General features: G+C 39.9%; 1 protein-coding gene across 2 annotated transcripts; it reads right to left on the bottom strand.

The window, feature by feature from the left end:
• Window positions 1-24957, bottom strand: TCTEX1D1 (Tctex1 domain containing 1). 2 transcript variants are annotated; one of them, XM_005868058.2, is made up of 5 exons: window positions 24503-24957; window positions 22763-22884; window positions 9951-10042; window positions 2329-2453; window positions 1-1462 (listed from the first exon to the last, which is right to left on the bottom strand). In XM_005868058.2, the coding sequence occupies exons 2-5, from the start codon at window positions 22879-22881 to the stop codon at window positions 1259-1261; spliced, it is 540 nt and encodes a 179-aa protein (XP_005868120.1). In that variant the 5' UTR covers window positions 22882-22884; window positions 24503-24957; the 3' UTR covers window positions 1-1258. The 2 variants fall into 2 exon arrangements, with proteins under 2 accessions (XP_005868120.1, XP_014396555.1); XM_014541069.1 differs by lacking the exon at window positions 24503-24957 and having other exon boundaries at window positions 22763-23053.
• Between the last annotated feature and the right edge of the window lie 1732 nt (window positions 24958-26689).

Below are 26689 nucleotides of genomic sequence, written 5' to 3'. Positions count from 1 at the left end.
AATGAGACATCGATACATTTTAAAACTATAAAGAACTGACTGTTTTCCCATTTGTTAAATTCTTTTTGGTATGAATTACACATCAGTTTTTCCTTAGGATTACCGTGTTGCTAATTTTCTCCATATGTGTACAATTTGTCTTTGACCTTTAACTAATGTCCTCTGGGCAGTCCACTTACCATCCAAGAACAATGCCACAGCATCATTTTACACGCTGAAAGCTCCATAAAAACAAATGATCCATGGTACAAACTACATTAACCAGCAGAATAAGAAGCTATTTCAGCCCTATAAATTTTAGTGCCATCCATTGAAAACCACACTGGGTCAGTTCTAAATTCATAAGAACAAAATAGTAAATACACATGTCTTATGTGTTAGCCTGCCAGCGATATATTTTGTGGGAAAGTTTGTTAGCTTAGGAAAACCTATTCAAAGGCACAGCGAGCAGTGTATACTTAAAAGCAGCGTCTCTTTCGAATACATGATTTTATGTATTACAAATACATTTACTATTAAGCATCATGCATATTTAATATCACAGCGATTACTTCAGTGCCTGAAAAAGGCTTTATTCACTTTATGGTTTCCATTATTGAAGAGCCAACATTGAGTTCTCCCACAATTCTGTGAAGTGCAGGCAGCCCACAAGAGCTTCTAGTTTTATCTAGCAGCCCCGCGGGACTACGATAATTGTTATGAAATCATTAATTCTACCTCAGCAGTTTCAACTGTCAGGTACATGTAACAATAATTGCAGTTAATGAATGCTGCTCAATTTATTAAGTAGAAAATGAAAGCCAGTATTCTTTTATATGCAGCACTGAGACACATTAACATTAGTCATTTGTGTATACCATGTTGAATATCCTACTGTCATTTATTGGTCAGGGTATGTAGCCATGTATTTTTTTTTAAAACTTCTCTTCCTTAAAAAACAATGCAGAAAATTCCAGCTCTTTAATTGAAGAGTAATTAAAATAATTAGTACCAAAAGCAATATTTAATAAGACTCTATGTCTATGAAAAAAATCCAGCAGAACCAAGACTTAGTTCCTTCTTGAGATAAACAAGATTCTTTCTTGTGCCACCCTCCCCGCCCCCAACCTTTAAAAGAGTATAAAAAATTCCCAAATCTTCCAGTTGTTTGAAGTATTAATATTTCCTTCTCAAACCTTTTGTCAGTAAAACTTTTGTGTACTCGGATACAGCCTATTTCTTGATTTAAAAGAAGTAATACTAGATTTCTTATTTTCAGTCACTCAAAGTAAATGGCATAGACATTTGCAAGAGCAAAGAGTGAAGAGTTTCTGAAAACATAAGATGCAAAGGTATCACTTTTAGGATTCCAGAGGCATCTACTCCCAATAAGTATGCTCTGGCCATGCCGAGGTCCAATGTGAACAATCACAATCAGCTTGTACCGTGGGATCATCAAGTCCTTGACCTGGGCTTTAATCACCTAGAATTTAAAAGGAAAAAATACAAAAAAATGGTTCTCACTTAGCCACATTGAAACTTGAGTATTGCCCTTTGTCATAAATATAATGGATTTAATTTAAGAAAATAGCATGATCCATTGTAGATACTGTCACTAATTGTTGTAGAGCCATAACTATGATTTGCTTCAAGCACTGTCCTCATGAGAAAGGACATTTAGGGACAAAGTGACAGCACCAGCAATAAATGTACATTTTTCTCAGGCACATGAAAAAAAAACTGTAATCCAGAAAACATAATTTAATAGAGTTATTATAGTCTTTGGAAAATTTATGTTAAGATGGCTTCCCTTCAAAGAATGTTGGCATTAGAGTTACACCATCTTGTTCATGTCTAATGAAGAGACCATAGGTCTGGAGTCTCCTGCAATATGACTAATCATAAATGCTCATTAAAGACTTTGTTTTAAAAGAGCAAACAGAGGAAATCTGATAGAGTGCCAGCACTGCAGTCGATAAATATAGAAATGAATGTGCTTAAATGAATTTAAAGGCCACAGTGTCTGTGTTTGATGGCCATCAAAGCTGCCTTGGGGAAGAGAAATGATCATTAAAATTTTTATCTTTCACAATAATTTAAAAAAATAAATGGGGCAGTTTTATACATTTTTTAAATGAAATACATGCAAATGATGCACGTAATGATTGTTTTAGACAAAGGCTCTCACACAGAGATAGAATATGACCTAATAAATATTTTAATAAAATAAAATATAAATAAGCATTTGTACTGCTACTGCAAATTAATTGCCTTCTTCAAAAAGTAGGGGGTTGTACTCTCTGCAAATATTCTAGTTACAGTTAACTCTTTAGGCAAATCACACATTACCTCAGAAATTGTTTTAGCCATCTGTCTACAGAGCTCTGGGTCATACTGTTCTTCTTGTAGGTAGGTAGTTAACACATCTTTCAGAATATGATTGACGGTAACCACGGGAAAATGCTTCGTAGGACCTGAAAATACGACAAAATTTCTTCCTAAGAAGTCATTTTATTTATTTGTTTATATGTATGTATGTATGTATTGTTTTTAAGAATAGTTTATTGACTTTTTAGAGACAGAGGAAAGGAGAAGAGAGAAATATCAATATGAGAGCTTAACATCTCTCAGCCGTCTCCTGCACTCCCCCTACTGGGGATCTAGCCAGCAACCTGGGCATGTGCCCTGACCACAATTGAACCGGCAACCATTGGGTGCATGGAAGGATGCCCAACCAACTGAGCCACACTGGCCTGGGCTAAGAGGTCATTTTATATCATACCCGCCCACCTCACAGGCTAATTAAGAGTACAGAACCATGGAGAGACATTTAATCTTCTGTGTGGCCTTCATTAAAGAAAAAATGGTAGTCTTAGGTTTCCAGTCAAGTTCTCTGGCAGAGAATAAGACAGTAGACTCATCCATTTGCCAGACGACCTAACGAGTGTGTTCAGCCATCGAGGTTTGACACTGAAAAATATCCCCATTCCCAGTTTCCACTATTAATGACCTACGTCCAAGTCTCAACACAACATCTCTCTCCTGCTTCTGTCTACCTACCACACAGCAACTCGATGGGTCGTTCTAAATCCAAAAAGTTTTTTTTTTTTTTTTTTTTTTTTTTTTGCTGTTTACTATGTTCTCAGGGCCATTCTTTTTTTTAAACCTCTATTGTTGAAAGTGTTACATATGTCCCCTTCCACCTCCCCATTGACCTCTCCCAACCCATATGAATTCATTGGTTAATCTCTTTCCCTCCCCGCTCCCCTACCTTCCCTCTGAGGTTTGACAGTTTGCTAGATGTTTCTATGCCTCTAGGTCTTAAGTCCCAGATCTTACTATGATATTTCCCTTAGCAAGGTCTAACATTCAGCTCCCACCCTACCTGTAGCCTCTTCTTCCAATATCACAGGCTCTGCACGATCCTGCTCCACCTCATGGACTTCATCTGTCTTATAAAGCTGCTTGTACATTGTCTCTTGCTCTCTCTCTCTCTCTCTCTCTCGCTCTAGAACATCCTTTCCCATCATGTTCATCGAGAAATATCCACTAATGTGTTTCAAGGTCAGTTCAAAAGTCTCCTCCAGGTAGCCTTCTTGCTCTCTTCCAATAAAAAACCATCCCTCCCTTCTCTGCACTCCCAATGCACTGGGCCCCCACCACTATCTTGGCTCCTAATCTACCTCACAACTAAGGCACACCTGCCGTTCTCCCCAGTGAAATGAGGTCGGCTAGATTTTTATCCTCTTCAGAGTTGAATACAATGCTAATGGCATAAGAAATATTTAATTTATGATTTCTGAAATAAGACAGAATCAAACATTTAGAGCTAATAATCATGGTACAGATCATGGCTACTTTTACTGAGCATTTTCTACATGTCAGGCACTATGGTAAGAATGTCATATCTGTTACCTTATATAAACTTCCAGTAATCTCTGGTGTGAATCTTACTGTTATCTCCATTTCACAGATGTGAAACAGAGGTTTAAATGCATTGTGTAAGTTGCCCGGAATCACACAGTGGCAGAGCTGGGATGTCCCATGTCTATCTGACTCAGGAGCTCATATTCTTAACCACAGTTAGTCCATGTTCAGATAAGGAGCTTCAGATGGGTCTTCTTTACCTGGCACTCCAGGAATCTTGCCTGTACCTCCTGGGACTATTAACCTCATCGTCTTTCTGTCACTGTACAATGTGTACCATGTGCCCAGGGCCTGGGGTACAGGGGCTTGATCATTATTTGCTGAATTGATATGGATAAATGGATGAGATGAAGAATGATATCCAATTCTATTTGAATATTCATCAGTATCTTTTCAGAGTTTATTTTTAATGACTGTATCGGTCAGGGCCCAAGGGAACACACGACACACTAAAGTTAAGACAATTCCAGGAGGACTTAATAAAGAGACTCCTTTGAGAGGTCTGAGCAGGATGTAGGAAATCTCAAGGAAACTGCCCCTAGGTTAGTGAAAGTGAAGGTGTTACCCTCATCCTACCCCCGGCTTGAGGGATTTGAGAAAGGAACTCTTCCTAGATCCTAGAAGAGGCACGTGGAGCAGGATCCCTGGAGAGCAGTTATGTCCTTCTGTTGATGGATACAAACAGTCTGAGATGAACCCACAGGCAGAGTGGAGGGAAAAATACCCAGCTCACAGCCCTTCCACCCTGCGGCTTCCGACGGAACTTTCCCATTGGCTGAACTGAACCAGAAGGTTACAGCCCATGCATGTAGCAGAGTTAGGTCAGCCTCCTGAGGCTCAATAAAGAGTATTTTCATTTTGATGATTGTATAGGAATTGTTCAATTAAATTTATATTCGTGTGGGAAATGCATTTGAACATGTAAAACAGGGACACCTGATACAATGAGTGTGATAATTAACCCTAATAGTTAGCCAGCAGGAATCTCTGTTCTACAAGACAGAGGTAAGCAGTTATAAACCTGTGAAAGGTTGGTCTCGGTTACTCCTGCTTTATGGGTCTGTAGGCAAGCTCCTGGTACCATAGACTTCAGTGTCCCTTTCTGTGGATCTTTTCAATTTCTACTCAAATATTCTAGTGAAATGAGGCTAAATTTGAGGTTGATTTTCCCCTTTCTATTTAAGAAAATTAAAAATGAACTGCCAGCTTAGACTAAATTGAGTAGATTACATCCTTTAGATCCATACCTCTCTCTTTCTCACTCCCTCTTACGAAGCACTCATATCACACATACCTTACGTTTGACCTACATCACCCACATGACACTTAATTTCGTCATGTGCTATGACAGTGATGGCGAACCTTTTGAGCTCGGCGTGTCAGCATTTTGAAAAACCCTAACTTAACTCTGGTGCCGTGTCACATATAGAAATTTTTTGATATTTGCAACCATAGTAAAACAAAGACTTATATTTTCGATATTTATTTTATGTATTTAAATGCCATTTAACAAAGAAAAATCAAACAAAAAAATGAGTTTGCGTGACACCTCTGACACGCGTGTCATAGGTTCGCCATCACTGTGCTATGATGACCATATGCATGGCTCCCTTCAGAAAGTAGTAAACTCCTTCGGTGCGGAAGCCTGTCTGCCTAGTACACCTCCCTGCCATTGGGAACAGCGTCTCCCTTTCCAGGAACTGGTCCTCTTCCTACGCTGACCACGTGGTTCTTTAGGATCTCCCAGGGCCTCCTTTGAGCCCAAGGCCAGGTCATGGTTGACTGGCCCAGAGGAAACACTTGCCCCAAGCCAGGCCAATTGGAGTCCTTTCTTGGGATTTTTAGTTCAAACTTGACAGGGAGTAGGAGAGGATCAGGCTCTTTCTGTGGCAAAGTTATGCCGTGTGATCCTAAGGAGCTGCCGGGGGCCAGTTTCTCACAGTGGGAAGGAATCCAGACACGGGGAGAGGAGGAGCTCACACAGTTTGGTGCTAGAGAGACAGACGTCTGGGGGCACTTGAGCCTGTTTCCAGTAGCTCCTGTTGGCCAGATGGACCGATGTCTTTTCTGCACTTTGGTTACTTTTTAAAAAAATCTCATTAACCTGATTCTATTGTGAAATAGAATGAGCTTTTCTCACTCCTTTGTGACTTGCCCCCGCTACAGCCACAATCATCATTGCCTTGCTCAGGCGGGGATGCTGAGATGCAAAGGGAAAGCGATTGTCAGTGTTCAGCTGTTGACTTTCAAAATAAGCTCCCCAAAGCTACTTTCAGAGTCAACCGATGTGAATGCCAAAGCTATTTCGTTCTTTCTTTCTTTTTTTTTTTTTTTGAGAACTTTTTTTTTCTTTAGGAGGGAAACATTTTTTTTAGAAATAAAAAAATCAAGGACCTGAAGAAGGTCTGTTGGATAAAAAAACAAAGAAAAAAGGGAAAACTTGTCCATAAAAATACAGAAGAGAGAATAGATAAAAATTTAGTCATTTAATATATGTGTCTCAGTTTCCCCAAACTGAGATAATAATAATGACCAAATATATTAGGGTTAAATGAGTTGAACTTTTTAAAGTGCTTACAACAGTGCCTGCCACACACACACTCATTAGCTATATGTTGATGTTGTTACTACCTCATTCTGAGGAAGGAAAGGGAGTGCTGGTGCTGAGAAGGCAGCGAGATCAGTGAGGGTGTCAGTAGGGAAGGAGGGAGGCCTCCACGGGGTGGGGTGAAGTCTGAGCTGAGAGACTCCTAGGCTGTCCAAGAACGCATCTGATGACAGGGCCTGATCTTCTCACGGAAGGTGAGCCCCAGTGATGTCTCTCTCTCCCTCCATCTTAAAAGTCTACTCTCCATTATGTTGGCTTCATTCTCACGCAGGCTGTCTCAATGTGGCAGCAAATATGGCCACCAATGAGTCCCGTCTGACTTGCTGCTCAGTCAGTGTTTGTAAAGAATCAAGTACCTCTTTAATCATTGCTCCAAAAAGGACCGTGGAGAACTCATTCCATAATTAATAGGAAATTTTACTGGATGTCATAGAAGGCTTTTCTTCTCTGTGATCCAAGGTAAAGTCTTAGAGGCAGTCATTTTGAGAAGCAATAACATAATGAGTGGAGAAGCAATGTAAATACATTTCTTCACTTAATTCTCATAGTATCCCTCTGATATGTGGACTATTATCCTTATTTATAGATGAAGAAACTGAGATTCGAGGATTCGAAATACCTTGCTTGAACACCATTTATTTAGGATTTGGCAAAACTAGTATTCAGATATATTGGATCCTATAGACTGTATTTTTTCTATATACATGTTTCAGTAATTAATTAATGAGCAAATGTAAATGGTGTTTCATTACAAGAAACATAGACGTTTTACCATTCCCTTTTTTTTGTTTCATTAATTTACATTCATGTTTCATCTCACTCTTGGTGGCTGTAATTACTCAGATAAAGGGAGGACAAACATGTTAACCATTTAAGATATGTTTAGGTGATACAAATATTTTTTGATAGAATGTGAAATATTGAACACAATAATGCTGGCAATTGACTGATCTCCCACCCCCCACTAATCTGGTCAGTATTGCCTTTTGTAGATATGAGAAAATCTTTGCCAAGGCCCACAGAGTACCTTTCATATGCAAAATAAATCCAGAAATAAATAGAAGTAGAAATATGTTTTTGATTTTTAATAAGATGGCTAGTTGAATGCTTAAAAAATTGTCAAGCACAAAAGACTAATTATAGAAGATTAATTCACACAACATTTTGTAAGAATATGTGGAAAATACTATACATATTAAAGTATTTGGAAAATTTCTTTTCTACCCTCTTTTTTTTTAAATTAAATTTATTGGGGTTACGTAAATTTCAGGTGTGGATTTCTATGTTACAAGATCTGTATATTGCACTGTGTGCCCACCAACCAAAGTAAAATCATCTTTTATTACCATATATTAGCTACTTTTCTAACTTGGTTCAACAGCCAGTACTTCTAAAACTGATAAGACAATTTAGCCCATTTATTTGAAGAAATAAGTCATGAAAATAATATATCCCAGGAAGAAGAAACACAGGGCTTCATATTTCAACTCCTTTATCTTGTTGAAATTGGACTCAAACCCTTTCAGTATGCAGAACCCCAAATCATAGGCACAGAATGGCAAAGATCTTTTAGCTACTAGTGGGTGGAAACCTAACCCAAACTTAGCTTGCCTCGCTAAAAAGCCCAAGAGTACTTTGGACTTAGGATTCAAATGATGATGTTGGGATGTAATTCTCCCTTCTTAGGCTCCATGTGAGGGCAGGAGAGCAAAAGCTGCCATAGCCCCCACATTCTTTCAGGTTTCAGGGCCCGATCTGCTTCTTCAACAGCCAAACGTTTTTCTGAATTGAATATCAAGGCTTTGATTGATTTGACCAATCGGAGGGTCTATGCCACCCCAGAATAAGTCACTAGTTCATCTGTGAGGTTAGGATCAGCTTCACCAGAATGTTAGGGACCCAAAGTAGTAATGATGACTCCCCCCCAAAACTGGGTAAGGTTCTGAGAAGAAGTATAAAAGCGCATTGGATGGCAGGAATATTCGTTGTCTACCACAGCATTATGAAAATACCAGTAGACTGACTAATTATGGAGCCTTGTAATCCACGTAGTCTTGGGGATTACTGTAGAAACCTGGCTCCAAGGCTTAATGGGATGCACGGATGGTCTGTAATTTTCACGAGGTTAACTGGCACAGATGGAACTGCTCCAGCCCATGGGGTCTTTCTTTGGTCACTGGTAAGTCTCTGCGGAATTTCTCTACAGCAGTAATTATATATGGATTCAGATAATAGTGGGCAGGCACACACTGAGAGAAAACAAGTAGGCCTATAAGGAAACATGAATGGGAAAAGATATTCACTGTGGACTCCACTGGGAGTTTAGGGGCAGGTGCAAAGATCTTTGTTTTCAAAGATCTAAAACCTCAGTGTGAAGGGATAAACATCTCTGTCAACAGGGGACCCAGAATCATTTGCCTTTGCCTTCAAGGCTTTTTTCTCCACCTATCAACAGCATTGGTTGGTTTTGTTAGATAAAACTTTAATGCATAGCTCTTTTATTTCATATTTTATATATACACTTCATTTCAAGTAGATATAAAATAACTCCACAAGATAATCCCCCCAAGTACTCAATGGACTTCTTACTTCAGTAAGACATAATATTCATCAGTGCTGCCCAGTGAACTGCTTGGTGTTCAGCAACCACTGATAAAGAAAAGTGGACCCTCCAGAAGGGTAGGTAAGCGGTTCCGCATGAGCACAAGCAGACTCCCAGATGGGGTGAAGGGATCAAGTCCTGACCTGTCTCCACACAGGTGACCCTTCAAAATTCCAGATTTCTTTAAGATGAGCCTCCCCCAATCCCATTCCTCTCCATTGCCCCAGGCCTACCTCTTCCCGTGGAGGGGAGGGGAGCTGATCAGGACTCATGCAGCCTTAATCAGCTGTGAATCATGGGGGGTTGAGGAGCCTGCTAGCCTCAGCCCCTGAGGGTGAGGGGGAATTCCCTGAGATTCCTTGCTAGGAAAAGCTTGTCCCCATGTCTTGCCAAGTTGCCCTCTGTCCAGCTATCTACATGGAGCCATACTGCTCCCCAGGGAGAAACCCTGCCCCCTCCCCCTCCCCCACATGAAGAACTGCAGCCTTTGTAGTGCAGAGATGGAGCTGTGGAGAACTCTTTGTAAGCAATTAAAGTTTGGGGTGATGACACTCAGAAAAGAAAAGAAAAGAAGAGAAAAGAAAAGAAAAGAAAAGAAAAGAAAAGAAAAGAAAAAAGAAAAGAAAAGAAAAGAAAAAAGAAAAGAAAGAAAAGAGAAGAGGAAAGAAGAGGAAAGAAAAGGAAAGAAATTACAGCAGCATCAAATCACTCAGTTAAGATCCCTTATATTGTACAAGCATTGAAGATAATGCCGGGTTATCAAATAGTAGTTTAAGTAAATATCACTCACAAAATTAGAAGTTTAACATAGAAGAGAGTGATAAAATAACACACCCAGCTGATAGGTGTTTTCCATCTGAACTGTAAGGCGAGAGGCAACATCATGCTGGCTAGGTTCATCCATATATGACACAGTACTCACACAGCTGGAAGCAAAGAAGAAAACAAATGTCAGTAGTTATTACAACAATAACAACAAAGCACAATGTTGCTTTCAGCAAAAATATCACACAGGTAAAATTTTCTCTAAAAAGTTTAAGCAAGTGCCAGGTAAATATCCTGGTTACATATTTAAAGCCGAAAACATTTGAGAGATGGAAACTTTAAGGCGTAAGAGGTTACTTGTGATTGTGATTGAATGCAATAGTGATTGAAGCCCAGTGCCATGCCCAGGCATCTGATTATTAAGAAAGTGTTCGGCCCTGACCGGTTTGGCTCAGTGGATAGAGTGTCGGCCTACGGACTCAGGGGTCCCAGGTTCGATTCCGGGTCGGGGGCATGTACCTTGGTTGCAGGCACATCCCCAGTGGGGGCATGCAGGAGGCAGCTGATCGATGTTTCTCTCTCATCGATGTTTCTAACTCTCTATCCCTCTCCCCTCCTCTCTGTAAAAAATCAAAAAAAAAAAATATTAAAAAAAAAAAGAAAGTGTTCGTGGTTCGCATCTCCACCACAGGTGCAAAGGCTCTCCTCCAAGTGGACAAAGCTCACAACAGGGGCTGGGGAACATACAGAAAACTTAACACGTTGGGAAACAACTCTATATATACATAGGGGGTTATAAAGAATGCACAATTGTAGGTACGTCACAAATCCCTTTAGTAGAAAAAAAAGAAAAGCGAAAAACTCATCTACATGGAGAGAGAAACCACAATTCACCCAAACGATTGTAAATCAATAAGCATCAATCACCCTTTTCAACGTTCAGAAAGGGTTTAGGCTTGGTTACCAAGGCAATATAAGCTTCTCCAGGTGCTGAACAGGAGACCCAATCCGGAGGAGCCCCTAATGTCCCCCAGGCACTACTTAATTCAACTAAAGTCAGAGGAAATCCAACTGCCACTAATGGCAGCCTCAGAGTCTCTGCCCCAATTCTCCCCACCTGTGAAAATGGAGGTTAGCCAGATGTCATTTCAAAGGAGATTATACGATAGTGTGTGTGTGTGGGTGTGTGTGTGTTTTCAGAGTGACCACTTTGATAAGCAGGCTGTGTTTTTGCTTTCAATAAAAAAGAGATATTTGTCCTTAATCGTTGGAATTTTTTTCTTTCACGAGGATTTTAAAATACTTAGTTCTCAGCTATTTGGAATTAGTGAGCTTCTTGCAAAGTGATATTTTAAGAAAATTATGGCTAATCTATTCTTATAATCCTTTAATCCAATACAATTTACACAATAAATTAAGGTTTACCAGGAAGGTGATGCAAGAAATTATGGCTGCTTTTTCACGACGGCTTTCTGGATTAGTGATTTAGTCCCTATTCTTGTAACACCTGCTGTCCTCAATTTGTTGCTCCCTTTGAAGTAGCACGCAACCTGCTTGGCTATGTTGGCTGCAGGTGTTGTGGGCAGTACTGCAGAAGACAGCTTCTGCTTAACGTTGCATAAGCCCCTTGATTCTAAGATAAGCCAGCCTGTCCCAATATAATAAATGCTACTTTTAACTTTTGCAAAACATTTCCTATAATGATCTTATCTTACCTTCACAATGCTCTTTTAAGTAAGTAAAAGAGTCATTATTCTACCCGGTTCAGAGACACAGGGAACAATGCAAAAGGCTTACTTTCCACACATAGGAAAGGCAGATGTATTTCAAATATCCTATTCCCCTCAGTGACAAAATCTCACATATGATTGTATCTGACAGAATGAAAAAAGGGGTAATGACTACCTGAAAGATTAGTTACTGCCATTAACACTTACACAAACATAAGAAGGTATAATAAAATCCCTATTTCTTTTCTACTGAATACCATACTAAACACTCATAGAAAGGGAGTAGAGTTGGTACAAAACTCAGATTTGCAAAAGTTAGACGTCTAAGACAAGAAAGCAAATAAGGATTTTGACAAACAGTCCTCATTATTGTTTGCGATCGCCATGTTACTTACAAATTGATATTCAGTGCAGTTTAATATTTTCAGTACGAAATGGGTATCACAGGGAGCCTAGAAACCCCACTGGCTGAAGACTATGTGCAAATAGGAAGTTTTGCAGTGACTTTTTTGATTAATGAAGATGGTTTTGTTAGAGGCACCTCTCACCGTCACCAGAGAGGTGTTATGGGACAGCTCTCTGAGTCACTGGGAGAGGGCTGTCCCCAACCTCAATCCTTGTCTTCTCATACAAATGAATTTATAGGAGAGACCTTGACTGCCTTGTGAAAAGCCAATTTATCAAAGCAATTAAAGCATGCACCTTTATTGAAAAAAACAGAGCAAGTAAGCAAACCTATACATCTGGCTTATGAAGAGCATACGGGCTCCCAGCTAATCTGAAGAGCATGTTGGTTGGGTGAGGGTTTGAGGCAGTATATACCCTCTTGTCTATAGGTTTCAAAATTCCTCTGCTGAATATTTTGGTATAGATTAAGTCTCAAAGTCTTTTTTTTTCTTTACTTTGTTGTGACCTTCCCAGAATTCATGAGAAGCACCTGCCAACTTTATCTTGCCAAGCCTTGAGACTGCTGGCTTCTCTGATTAGGGCAGTGATGGCGAATCTATGACACGCGTGTCAGAGGGGACATGTGAACTCATTTTTTGGTTGATTTTTCTTTGTTAAATGGCATTTAAATATATAAAATAAATATCAAAAATATAAATCTTTGTTTTACTATGGTTGCAAATATAAAAAAATTTCTATATGTGACACGGCACCAGAGTTAAGTTAGGGTTTTTCAAAATGCTGACACGCCGAGCTCAAAAGGTTCGCCATCACTGGCTTAGGGAGTAAAACTTCCCCTTCTTATTTTTCCTTTTCCCCCTTCCTCTCCCCCTTTCTGTATTCTTTCATTAGGGAGGTTTTTAACCATTTGCTCTCAAGTGTCTTGTTAGTTACAAGCTGGCTGCAAATTGCCCACACTCTTTGGCCTTGTTTTAACTTTCCCATCTCAGTTTCCCTATTCCTCCTGCCCCGGAATCTTGTAACAGTTTCATTCAGTGTCTTTTTCTTCCCACAGTAATCATATGTATGATCATTGCATAGTCATTGTAAAAAGTTCAAAGCGTAGAAAAGTATAAAGAACAAAGTAAAATTACACAAAAAGTACTAACCACACTGGTTATCTAACCATTGTTAACATTAAAAGAAATATTTTCAGATGTGATTTTACACATGTGATGACATGATCGATGTTGAGTTGTTTTTTCCCTTCTCAGAAATGTATCATGAATAATTTTCTGTGTCAATGAATAGTAATCTACACGAATATTTTAAACACCAAGAGTATTTAACATATGAACATACTACATTTTATTTAACTGTTTATTCTTTAAGTCATTTAGATTGTTTCCATTATTCTACTATTATAAAGAAAATTATAATGATCATAGTGGCAGGGACTGCCCTTTGCTTTCCAATGTTGTTCTTTCTTCCTTGGTCACAGAACCTTAAATTTGTAGGAATGTTTCTCTCTAAATTAAAGACAAATTTTTGGACTTCTTTGGTGCCATGTAGCTTGTGACATAAGTGAAAGCTTTGGATGGAAATTCTGAAAGAGCTTTCTTAAAAGAACTAATTCAATCAAGAGGAGCCAGTGTGTGCCCTCCTTGATGACTGGAATATGGGTCTGATGGCAAGAGTTCAGCAGCTATCTTGGGTCTTGAGATCATCTTATGGATTATGGATCAGAAAAAGAACATCTAGATCCCTGAACTGCTCCCCTCCATACTTCTTATGTAAGAGAAAAATGTATTTCGGTTTTGTTTAAGCCACTGTTTTAAAAATTATTATTATACAAATTAGAGCTATAATCGATTCAAATTCTGATACAGAATTTGTTTCTTGGAATTGGGATGCTGCAAGTAATAGAGCACAAAACTTAGAGTTAGTTTTGTAAAGGAGACAGGGCTTTGGGGAGTGAGGTTTCAGATATTTTGCTGGAAATCCGGCATCCCGGATCATGCAGAGGGAAAATATTTAATTAGTCTATCAATTTCTGTACCTTGGATGGCTGACCATTTATAAATCAACACTATAACTGCATGTACAATTAGAGGGAAATTATACTTAAAATGTTTATGGTATTTTTTGAACTGAAACCGGATAGTTCCAATACTAGAATGAGATGAGTTGAAAAAAGGGAGAGAGAAGAATAAGTTGAACAGAAAAAATAGAAAAAAGAAGGTATTTTTTGAAAAAAGACAAAATATTAAAAATGCTTGTAATCTGAGCAACTGACATTAAACTAGAATATGAACTCAGTAAATTTTTAGAAGTAAAAGAAATCCTATATTTGAAAGTTGGGAATTACCAATATTAATTCAGAATATTGACTTACACAAATATATATTTTTTCTTTTTATTTATTTATTCATTTTTAGAGAGAGAAAGGGTGAGAGAGAGAGAAAGAGAGAGAGAGAAGAAACATCAATTTGTTGTTCCACTTATTTATGCATTCATTGGTTGATCTTGTATAGCCCTGACTGGGGGTTGAACCCACAACCTTGGCATGTTGGGAAAACACTCTAATCAACTGAGCTACCTGGCCAGGAACATATATGTTTTCTGTTGATAAACAGCTTTACTCAAGCCCTTGGAAAATTTTATAGATAAAAATGTGAGATGTTTGAAGAGAAAACTTATTTTAATTACTAGTTCTGCATACACAGCACAATACATTTATTGAGTATATGTCACACCATTTCAAGTGGATGAATTTTAGTTGTCTATGACCAGACTTTCCCTAGTGTATCATACTAACTCTTCTAGAGTCATTGCAAAGGGAATGCTATAGTTGATCTTATGATTTATTTTTAAATTAAAAATTCTTTTATTGTTGAAAGTATTACATATATCCCCTTTTTCTCCCACTGGCCCCTTCTAACCCTCCTCCCCAGGCCTTCACCACCTGACAATATGGTGATTTTTAAAAAAATAAGAACTTATTTTTATTTTATTTTTTAAAATATATTTATTGATTTTTTATTTTTTTACAGAGAGGAAGGAAGAGGGATAGAGTTAGAAACATCGATGAGAGAGAAACATCAATCAGCTGCCTCCTGTACAACTCCTACTGGGGATGTGCCCGCAACCAAGGTACATGCTCTTTTCAATTGGCAAAATATATACAAGGCAGATGTAAAGTTTTAAAAGGTAGATTACTGGTAAATCTTGTGTAAACTGGTGAAAACACTGAACAAATCAACTAACATTCTAGAGAGAAGAGTAACAATTTGTAATCCAATGCAAATTTCAGTTAATACTCGGAATCACATGTACTGTTGCTGAGGGCAGACTTGAAATTAACCTGGATGCAGAAATAGCTGCATAAAATTGGCCCACAGTAACAAAGTCACCTTTCAATATTGTACTTGAGACCCTGGAAACTTCCCATGCTAACTAACCCAGCAGCCTGTATTCTGGTTACACAGAAAAGGGGCAAAAAATAAATAAATAAATAAACAGCTAAGGCAGTGATGACAAACCTATGACACGTGTGTCAGAGGTGACACACGAACTCATTTTTTTGGTTGATTTTTCTTTGTTAAATGGCATTTAAATATATAAAATAAATATCAAAAATATAAGTCTTTGTTTTACTATGGTTGCAAATATCAAAAAATTTCTATATGTGACACGGCACCAGAGTTAAGTTAGGGTTTTTCAAAATGCTGACATGCCGAGCTCAAAAGGTTCGCCATCACTGAGCTAAGGAGTTGGAATATATTTATTCTTCCATGAAATTCAGTTTTACTGAAAACATCTTACAAATTTACTTGCTGACCATTCCTTGAATTACACAGAATAAGTGCAAGGCATGTCTTATTGTTTTGGCTGTTAGAGATAGAAACAATTATTTCAATTAAATCTCACTAGCCACACATACTATGTAATTTTCATTGAGGAGTCATTCCCAGACATTTCACTGCCATTATTACTTAGATATTTTGAAACTGCAGTAAGAGATAATATTTGAATGCACAGGCAGCCTTAAAGCCATTAATTTAGTAGATTAAGAAGGTCAGAATATCATCTCTTCTGTTACCATGAGATACCTGGAAATACCATATTTTGAAATCATGTGCTGCCTCCTAGTGGGGATATTTCAGAGCGCACAGAGAAAAAGAAGACTCCAGAGTATAAATTTGCACTCTCCACCCCTTCATCTTTCAACAAATATGCCCTGTCCAGAATGCACGGGCGAAGTGGGAAGTTCTTGCCGTACAAAGAAAGTCCCTGTGCTTGAGAAGGAAGATGTAGAAAACAAGATAAAATATGCATCGTTATGCCCTTACCTGGGAACTTCCTACCTCAAAGCTTCTATGGATAATTTTATGCATGGTATGCTTACAGCAAAAGCATACCTACTCTTCCCCTGCCAGGAGAAGGTATAAGTTGCTTGATAAGGTAATTTTGTTTTATGGCCATTTAATTTATAGCAAGTTTGCTGGATTTTTATGTAGTTTTAAGATAGGGTTGTGCTATTATGCTACCAGTGCGTTCCAGTGAAGAGCTGTGGGATCCATACTCAAAAGTTCTCATAGCACGACATCACTGCAATTTTGGTTTGAGGCAAAAGAGAGACTCTCATCACCAACGTTAGGCCTGGCCTACTAGTTGAACTAGTGGACTCAGAGATAATAAGCCTGGATATCATGTCACATGATCCCGGGAAAGTAACCTAACCTCGGGTTTCAATTTCCATTTTAAGAACGTGAGAGTGGCACATCTGTTCAAATACTGTTTGAGGCTGCCAAAGGCTGAGCTTCCAACATGAAAGATGCCATTGTAAATACCTGCTCTTACCCATGGGTGGGAAACAAGGTTCTGGTGAATGAAGAGCTCGTTAATGCAAGTCACACATAGGTAGCCAATTTTCAGGAAATGAGAATACTTGACCATAAACAAAAGCCCATTTTGCCGCTTCCTAATTCTGTAGCTTTGGAGGCTCAGCTTCTCGAAGCATCTGTTTCTTCATTTGTCAACTGGAGATGACAATAGCATTTATCTTATAGATCAGGGGTTGGCAAATATTTCTGTAAAATTCCATATAGCAATTTTTTTTGGCTTTGTGGGACCTATGATTTCCATTGCAACTACTCCACTCTGTAGTTCTAGTGGGAAAGCAGCCAGAGGCAATACATACATAAAAAGTCATGGATATGTTCCAATGAAAAATTATTTATAAATACTGAAATTTGGGTTTCTTATAATTTTCACATGACAAAAATATTACTCTCCTTTTAATTTTTTTTAACCATGTAATAACCATACTTAACTAGGGCCATACAAAAACAGGTGGCAGGTTGAACTTGGCCCTTGGGCCATAGTTTGCCACTCTCTGTAATATACCTTCTGTAAGACTTAAGTGAGGTTATAGTGAGGGCTCAACAAATGTCAGCTAGTATCACCCTTATTACTATTAATTGTTGAGTTGAAATGCAAAGTATGATGACAACTATGTATGTATGTATAGAAATAAATGTGATGTGTTAACAGTTAGGATATTGAGAAAGTAAAATCCAGCTTAAAAAGTTTCTTTTTAAAAAAAGAAAGCATAAAATTACATTAGAATTAAAACATGAATAAAAATTAAACCTATTTTTTTGGTCAGATCAGTAAAAACATATTTTTTTTAGTGTGCTGATGAATTTAATAATTAGTTTATGTGTACATGAGATGAAAAAGGTTGAAAATTACTGCCATATGCCATCCTCATTATTTAGGACTGTATCCTAGTCATATAATTTAAATAAAAACACACAACCCTAAAAACTGTTAACAATAATTATATTGACTATAAGTTCTATTGATTTTTTTTTAAAGAGAGAGTGGAAGAGAGCGGGAAAGACAGAGAGAAATATGGATGCGAGAGAAACACATCAATTGGTTGCAACTAAAGTGCGTGCGGGGAGAAGCCTGCAACCGAGGACGTGTCCTTGACTGGGATCAAACCCAGGTCCCTTCCGTCCACAGGCCAATACTCTATCCACTGAGCCAAACTGGCTAGGGCTATGCATTCTATCATCCTTCACAATTCAGAGGGCTCTTTGGGTATTCATTAACCTTCTCCTTCTCCCTTCCTTCACCCGATATTTCTTGAGCATCTATTATGTCAGTGGTTCTCAACCTTCTGGCCCTTTAAATACAGTTCCTCATGTTGTGACCCAACCATAAAATTATTTTCGTTGCTACTTCATTACTGTAATTTTGCTACTGTTATGAATCATAATGTAAATATCTGATATGCAGGATGGTCTTAGGCGACCCCTGTGAAAGGGTCGTTCGACCGCCAAAGGGGTCGCGACCACAGGTTGAGAACCACTTAGTAAGCCTTCAGAATTTTTCTATGAGCAGATGATGGATTTCATGAAGGAGAATCACCATGCAGTCTAGTCTAAGACAGGGATGAAGACAATGAATTACGCAGGAGTTAGAGCTGGGGAGGTAGCCTCCTAAAGGGCTCTGCATTGCAATGCTATGTGGCAGCTATTCATTTGCTCTTCAAGAAAAAGTGTAGATAGAGGATCATTCTGAATGTTTTGTTTGAGAGTTCAAATTCCTACTTCAACATATATCAAAATAATTATCATTTAAATGTATTTGTTAGTGAGAAATCGATTCTAATGTGTTGATAAAACTATGTGTCACAAGAATGTTTAAAACAAACAATATCTGACTATTTACGCAGGGCACTGACCTCTTTTCCCTAGATTGTCAAATAAAAAAATAACAGTTAACACAATAACCATCTGGTGTGAATGAATAAAAATTAAACCTATTTTTTTGGTCAGATCAGCAAAAACATTTTTTTGGTGTGCTGACGAATTTAATAATTAGTTTATGTGTACATGAGATGAAAAAGGTTGAAAGTCACTGCCATATGCCATCCTCATGATTTAGGACTATATCCTAGTCATTAAATCATCACTTGACTTGTAAGCGGCAGTTATTTCACAGTAAAATGATAAAAATCATGTCCACCTAGTAGGAGTAATGCTGGTGGGCGGAAAAGCGATAGTGTGTTAGGTCCATAGTATACTTCAGGATATACTTTATACTACTGAAACTGATCTATTAAAATTGTTTTGAAATAATTTTCAGATGAAAGGTATATGCTTTTCCATAAAGCACTGCAATTTCAAAACAATGTCTGCATTTCATAGCCTCTAAGCCTTCAGAATTTTTCTACGAGCTGACGATGGATTTCATGAAGGAGAATCACCATGCAGTCTAGTCTAAGACAGGAATGAAGACAATGAAATTGCGCAGGAGTTAGAGCTGGGGAGGTCGCCTCCTAAATGGCTCTGCATTGCAAGGCCATGTGGCAGCTATTCATTTGCTCTTAAAGAAAAAGTGTAGATAGAGGATCATTCTGGATGTTTTGTTTGAGAGTTCAAATTCCTACTTCAACATATATCAAAATAATTATCATTTAAATGTATTTGTTAGTGAGAAATCGATTCTAATGTGTTGATAAAACTATTTTTGGATTTGTGTTGCTTTTAGTTTGTGTTTATACTTCAATAAAAAAGAGTGATCTCTAATTCTTCAAATTTGGCCATTCTCTGATTCTCTATGACTTTCTAATTTGCTTTGAAAGGAAAGAGGTAAATGAAGTATGTAAATAGGGATAACAGTTTAGTCCAGGGGTCCTCAAACTACGGCCCGTGGGCCACATGCAAATACAAATATTGTATTTGTTCCTGTTTTGTTTTTTTACTTCAAAATAAGATATGTGCAGTGTGCACAGGAATTTGTTCATAGTTTTTTTTAAAACTATAGTCCAGCCCTCCAACGGTCTGAGGGACAGTGAACTGGCCCCCTGTTTAAAAAGTTTGAGGACCCCTGGTTTAGTCTTTGGATGAGAAAAGTTGTTTTTTTTTTATTAATCATGGGAACATGATTTATGTCAGATTATAATAAATATTTTCTTAAAAAATGAATTTAAGCTAACAATTATTTAAAAATACATAATTGAAAGAACTCTTATGAACTCTTATACATAAATATTGGAAATAGCAGCCCAAATGCCTAGGGTCAGAAGCAAAAGTTACAGAGGTTAATTATTCTCCCAGCTTTACTTCTGTCATGCTAAGACTGCGATTCCTTTGTATTTCTTATCTGTAAAAGAGAGATTGTGCTCATAATCCACAAATATCCAGGGTTGGAAAGTGTAATTTTATTTGTTTTTTAAATTAAATCTTTATTGTTGAAAGTATTACATATGTTCCCTTCTTCACCCTTACCCTACTCTCCTCCCACTCCCCCGCCCCCTGCCCCAGGCCTTCATCATCCTAATGTCTGTGTCCAAAGGTTATGCATATACGCATACAAGTTTGGAAAGTAGAATCCTATATAATAAAAGCCTAATATGCTAAGTGTCCATTCGTCCAGTCGGCTATTCAACCAATCAAAGCATAATATGCTAATGAATGCTAAGGCTGCTCAACCGCTCGCTATGATGTGCACTGACCACCAGGGGGCAGTTGACCAGTCATTATGATGTGCACTGACTACCAGGGGGCAGATGCTTTGACTGGTAGGTTAGCTTGCTGCTGGGGTCTGGCAGATCGGGACTGAGCAAGATGGGCCAGACATGCCCTGGAGCCCTCCTGTGGTCCTTCCCTGACTGGCCAACCTCCTGCATCCCTCCCTGGCCTCAGCCTGGCCTGCGCCCTTTCACAATCCAGGCTGAGGACCCCCCCGAGTGCATGAATTTTGTTCACCATCTTTGGATTCCTTTTGTTTGGGGTTCTCTGCGCTTCCTGGACTTGGAAGTCTATTTCTTTCACCAGGTAGGGGAAGTTTTCTGTCATTATTTCTTCAAATAGGTTTTCAATATCTTGCCCTCTCTCTTCTTCTGGTACCCCTATAATTCTGATGTTGGTACGCTTGAAGTTGTCCCAGAGGCTCCTTACACTATCTTCGTATTTTTGGATTCTTTTTTCATTTTGCTTTTCTGGTTGGGTGTTTTTTGCTTCTTCGTATTTCAAATCTTTGACCTGATTCTTGCGATCATCTGGTCTGCTGTTGGGAGTCTGTATAATATTCTTTATTTCAGTCCGTGTATGCTTAATTTCTAGTTGGTCCTTTATCACAACATCGAGGGTCTCACTAGATTTCTTAAGGATCTCAATACATTTATCGGCGGTTTCCATAAAATTCTTGAAAAATCTTAGAACCGTGGTTTTGAACTCTATATCCAGTCGTTTGCTGTCCTCCATTTCTGTCATTTGTGACCTGTTTCTTTGTCTTCGCATTTTGTCTGCTTCCCTGTGTTGGTAGAGTGGTTTTGTGTGCTAGGTGTCCTACAGGGCCCAGTGGCTCAGCCTCCCCAGTTACCTGAGGTGGACACTCTTGGTGCACCCCCTTGTGGGCTTTGTGCACAGTCTTGTTGTAGTTATGCCTTGATTGTTTTAGGTGTCACTGGGAGGAATTGACCTCCAGGCCAATTGGCAGTGAGAATCAGCTGTGTCTGCAGTGGGAGAACTTCTGTTGCTGAAGACACCCTTCTGGGCAAGACTTGCTTCAGTGGGGCTTTGGTGCTCACTCGGACCTCTAGTTTTAAGTAAATGCATTGATACATTCTGAGAGTAGGAAGATTTGGTTTCAGAATTCTAATGTAAATCTATCCCAGTTCTTATGGTCTCTGTTCCACAGGACACACTAGCTCCTGTTTCTCAACCACAGGGATTAATTACTACACCACATCCTTCAATTCTATGAGACTGTTAAGAAAGAAAGGCTGTCATATAAGTTAATTGACCTCTGCACTGAATAATTTGCTTTGTTTTCTTCCCAATGGCAGTCAAATAGAAATGCCATGAAAATATAAAAAATTGATTTATCTCTTTAGGAGACCAAATGCAATATGCAGCAAGAGCCAAAACAATAAAAAATACTTATTACCCTTTGACCCACTAATTCTACTTCTGGGAAGAAAGCAAACAGAGGCATTATACAGTAGAAAAGAAAAACAATGGAAACAAACTGAAAGTGACCAGAATTATAAACTGACAAAGTATTATGCAGCCATTTATAAGGACACAAACAATGGTTGTGAAATACATTATAAAACTTGTATAAAATAATGCTAAATACATTGTATATGTATATATTGATTGCAAAAGTGCTTAAACTATGAATTTATATAATATTGAAGATGGGAATTCACGAGGCATGTAGGAAGTATCTGGTCTACATTGTATATGGTGTTCTTTTGAGTAGATGATTTTTTTGGGGTAGTCTTTGAAACAGTAAAAAATGCTGCTGGGAACAACATATCACTTATGTTTTCTCAGTTTCTTTCTCTTTCTTTTTAAAAAATATGCCTCCCGCCCTAACCGGTTTGGCTCAGTGGATAGAGCGTCGGCCTGCGGACTGAAGGGTCATGGGTTCGATTCCAGTCAAGGGCATGTACCTTGGTTGTGGACACATCCCCAATAGGGGGTGTGCAAGAGGCAGCTGATCGATGTTTCTCTCTCATCGATGTTTCTAACTCTCTATCCCTCTCCCTTCCTCTCTGTAAAACATCAATAAAATATATTTAAGAAAAATATATGCCTCCCAAAGATGACTTGAACCTTGTACTTGTCCATTTTCTCTCTTTTTGCTTCCCAAAGGGAATGTTTTCTTTTCCCCTGATAAACATGAACCTGTTAATTCAGTAATTGAACTTAAGATATTAGACTTTCAGTTACTCACTCTTTGATGCGCCTATGGTGTTCCTTCTGCCGGAACTCATGGCTGCTTAGAGAAGACACACTCCCCCCTTTCTTCAAGGAATGAGCCATTCTGTCATTAGCAATGTCTGCCATCATCATAACCTATGGAAGAAAACATCTGTTAAAACAACAGACGAAAGATCTGAAACCATTTTAGTCTCACTCAGATATTCATTCTAAATAAAGTACACAGATACTTTGTCTACCATTTTTGAACAGAGAAGTGGGGTTTCTTTAAGAGTGATTTTTAATGTAAGATGTTATTCTGGTCAGTTCGACTGGAGATATGATAACGCTGATAACTTTTATTTATGCGGTAGTATACTTACTCCACATAAGCAGATATTAAACTGCAGCACATTGCTTAACTACTGTTACTTTAAAACTTAAAATTAATTGTCTTCCCCAAAGGGTATTTTTTCACATTGCTTAACTACTGTTACTTTAAAACTTAAAATTGTCTTCCCCAAAGGGTATTTTTCCCCCCAAGCAACCATGATCAGCTTTGTAAAAAACAAACAGAACTTAACTTTTAACTCAGTAATTTATTGGAACACCTACCCCCTCACAAATGCTTGTTTAAACGCTGGTAGTAGGAACGGACTTCCCAGAACTTAGACGATAACTCTACTGCCCTACTGCCTATATACCAATTTAGATATTCATAAATTATTTTATACTCTGTAAACCTGAGAGCCCTAGCAAGGAGACACTGTGCCAGACACTAACACTGGCAGTTGAGTGGCTGGGGCCGACAAGAACATCACCTCAAACTAGTGTGTCAGTGTCAGGACAGAGACAAAACGCACCGAAGGGCACACGAATATGGCAGAGGTGTACTGTGTGTTGGGAAGAGAGGCGGCGGTGTATATGTGTGTGTGTGATTGTGTGCCTGTGTATGAGGGTGCATTCATGAGTGTGAGCATCTTTGTGTAGGTACCTGTGAGTGTTTCTCTCTGTGGGCATGTGTCTGTGTGTGAGCTCAAGTCCTCGTGAGTGTGTGAGGCTGCATCAGTGAGAGTGTCTGTGTACATGAATGTAAGCATGTGCCTGTGTGTACCCATGTGCATCTGTGTGTACATATGTGTGAATGAGTGATTTTCGGGGTGTACCTGAGTGGCTTTGTGAGTGTGTGTGGACCTTTGTGTGTGATGTGTCTACGTACGGAATGTATGTGTGAGCTGAGTGCGAGCATCTGTGTGTGCGCATGTCTGTGGAGTGTCCATGTGTGTGGACAGGGCTCACTGAGACTGATGAAGTGGCGCATTCAGGTTCCCATCCAAAGGGACACAGACCTGCGTCTGCTCACCTGTTTCCCACGCTTCCCCGAAGGCGCCAGTTGGAACCTGAGGGTCGGAGGGCTTGGGGCTGGAGCGGGGAGGAGAGGGACGGAGGGTGGCGGGGGCGCCAGGCCGGGCGCAGGAAGACTGCTCAGGACTGGCCAGCTGTGCACTGGGCATCACCGGAAAGCCCAGATGCGCAGGTGGGCAGGTGACCAAAGACCAGAACCCACGTCCAGTTCCCAAATTTGGGGCCACTTTTTCTTATTTGTTTGGGGGAAGAGGAGCAAGGCGTCAGAGAGAGGTCGTGGCCCAGGCAGGCTATTTCTCACCACAGGGCCCCCTTCCTCCGTCCCTGCAGCGCAGGACCTTGCGGTCGGTCAGCGTTTTGTCCTCTGGTCCCCGCCCGCCCCGGTGCCCCGCGCAGAGCGCGCACTTACCTACCCAGGGCCTCCCAGACCTCAGGCTCGTCCACGCGGTGAGGCTCCCTCCTCCCAGCCTCTATCTGCCTGCAGCCTCCCTCCACTCCCCCTGGACTCCGCGGCTTGTCTCCCGGGTGACCTCCTCCAAACAGAGCCCTCCGCCCGCCCGCCCGGGGGCGACAGAGTAGCTGCGTGGCCCCCTGAGCCGCCCTAAGGACATCAAGGGTCCATCCTCCCTGCCCGAGGCGCCGCCCAAGCCCGGCTGCTCCCTGGAGGGGAACCGGGTCATGCTATTCGGAGGAGGACACCTGAAACTCCAGAGGCAGCCGCAGGAGTCCTCATCCAGGTCCTCTGCCGATATGGTCTGTCCGCGGCAGGAGTGGGAGCTGCGGAGCTCCCCAGGACCGGGAATCCGAGACCAAAGAGAAAGTCAAGCAACCCCTTCCCTCACCCAGGCTCCTGCCGCCGCTCTGCACCGCCCGCTTGCAAGGCGCAGCTGGCTGAGGATAGGCGGGGGGCTGAGAGCTTACATTTACCAGGTACTGGCAGTTTTAGCTTTATTGCTTTATTTAGGATTCTCAACAGCTGTGTCAAAAGGCTTGCCCTTCCTTTACAGATGCAGAAAATTGAGATTCTCAGTTACTAAACGGCGTGCCCGGGGCCCCATGAGATTCATGGGCTTATCCGGGACACCACTCTTCCCAGCTCCTGAAAGTGTAAGCAACTTTGAAATGGAGGTGGTTTGGGTCTGAGGACCTACCTGACGTAGCTCATAGACCCTTTCTCCTTAATAACGACCCCCTTCCTATCCCCAGAACCCCCTCCTCAACACAAAGCAAACAAGAGCGAACTCTGAGGGGATCCTCACCTAGCGGGCAATCATGGGGGCACAAATAGGGCCATGCTTCTGAGCACCTCCTGGCACATGCTGAGTGCGCAGTGCAGCTGGTATCAGCTGACAGCAATGCGCCGAGATAACAGGAGAGGTACATGCTGAGTGCGCAGTGCAGCTGGTATCAGCTGACAACAGCAATGCGCTGAGATAACAGGAGAGGCCCGAGGGCTATGGCAGTGTTTGAGAAAGAACATTAAAGTGTTCTGGCTCATTTCAGTCCCTATTCACATAAGAACAGGAAAGGATTGCTTACTGAATATCTACTGGGCACTAGATAAGAAGGTTTAGGGGACTGATGAATATTATCTCATTTACTCTGTTCAATGCCCCTATGATAAAGTGGTATTAGTAACTCCGTTTTTTAAAAAGTTTTTTTTTTAATTAAAAAATTTTTAGAGAGGGAAGGGGGGGGACCCTATTCACATAAGAACAGGAAAGGATTGCTTACTGAGTATCTACTGGGCACTAGATAAGAAGGTTTAGGGGACTCATTTACTCTGTTCAATGCCCCTATGATAAAGTGGCATTAGTAACTCCGTTTTTTTAAAAGTTTTTTTTAATTAAAAATTTTTTAGAGAGGGAAGAAGTGAGGGCGGGGGGAGAGAGAAACATCGATTTGTTGTTCCACTTATTTATGCATTCATTAATTGGTTGCTCCTTGTATGTAAGGCCTCCATTTTATTTTTTTTAAGGAAATGAAGAATCGATTAACATGCTCAAGTCTATTGTTAAATTATAGAGCTGGGACTTGTCCCACTCCAAGGCCCTTGCACCGTCAGACGTTTTTCTCACCTTGCCCAACCTATGCCCTTGACCGGAATCGAACCTGGGACCTTTCAGTCCGCAGGCCAATGCTCTATCCACTGAGCCAAACCGGTTTCGGCACGTGAGCAAAATTTTAAGAGGCTGGTAATAAAAGAGGTTCACAGCTGAATGTATTTTTATGGTTTTTATTTTTCAGGAAAAAGAAACCCCACATTTAAACATTCACTCAGATATTCCATCTTGTTCTCACATATAATTAAACTCTGTTCTGAAATGGGAACCTGACTTGCAGTAATGTGCAGGATCAATAATTGCATATTCAGGATTGGTGAAATGGGTGATTGGGAAAATTATGAAGGAAAAAAACATTTGTAAAAATCATTATTTACAAAAAATGATGTCCTTATCTTTTCTAACTTATAAGGCAAGTAACGTTAAAATGTTCTCATGCTGATCTTCAGTAAGTCAACACGGCACCTTCATGTCGCCGTTGCTCAGCAGCGCGCTCCGCTGCAGGTCCTGGAGGGACAAGCAGGTGCTTCTTT

This window comes from Myotis brandtii, unplaced genomic scaffold, assembly GCF_000412655.1.
Source record: "Myotis brandtii unplaced genomic scaffold, ASM41265v1 scaffold26, whole genome shotgun sequence".
Taxonomy (NCBI): Eukaryota; Metazoa; Chordata; class Mammalia; order Chiroptera; family Vespertilionidae; genus Myotis; species Myotis brandtii.
Note: the sequence above shows the minus strand (reverse complement) of the source record. Positions and strands in the feature narration are given on the sequence as shown.

Excerpts from the sequence above, each read along its gene's own strand:
- TCTEX1D1 (XM_005868058.2), bottom strand. The coding sequence starts at position 22,881 with ATGATGATGGCAGACATTGCTAATGACAGAATGGCTCATTCCTTGAAG. Across the intron at positions 2,454-9,950 it reads GGAAAACACCTATCAGCTGG|GTCCTACGAAGCATTTTCCC; the intron begins GTGTGTTATTTT and ends TCGTATTTTCAG. Across the intron at positions 1,463-2,328 it reads TGGCTAAAACAATTTCTGAG|GTGATTAAAGCCCAGGTCAA; the intron begins GTAATGTGTGAT and ends TTTAAATTCTAG.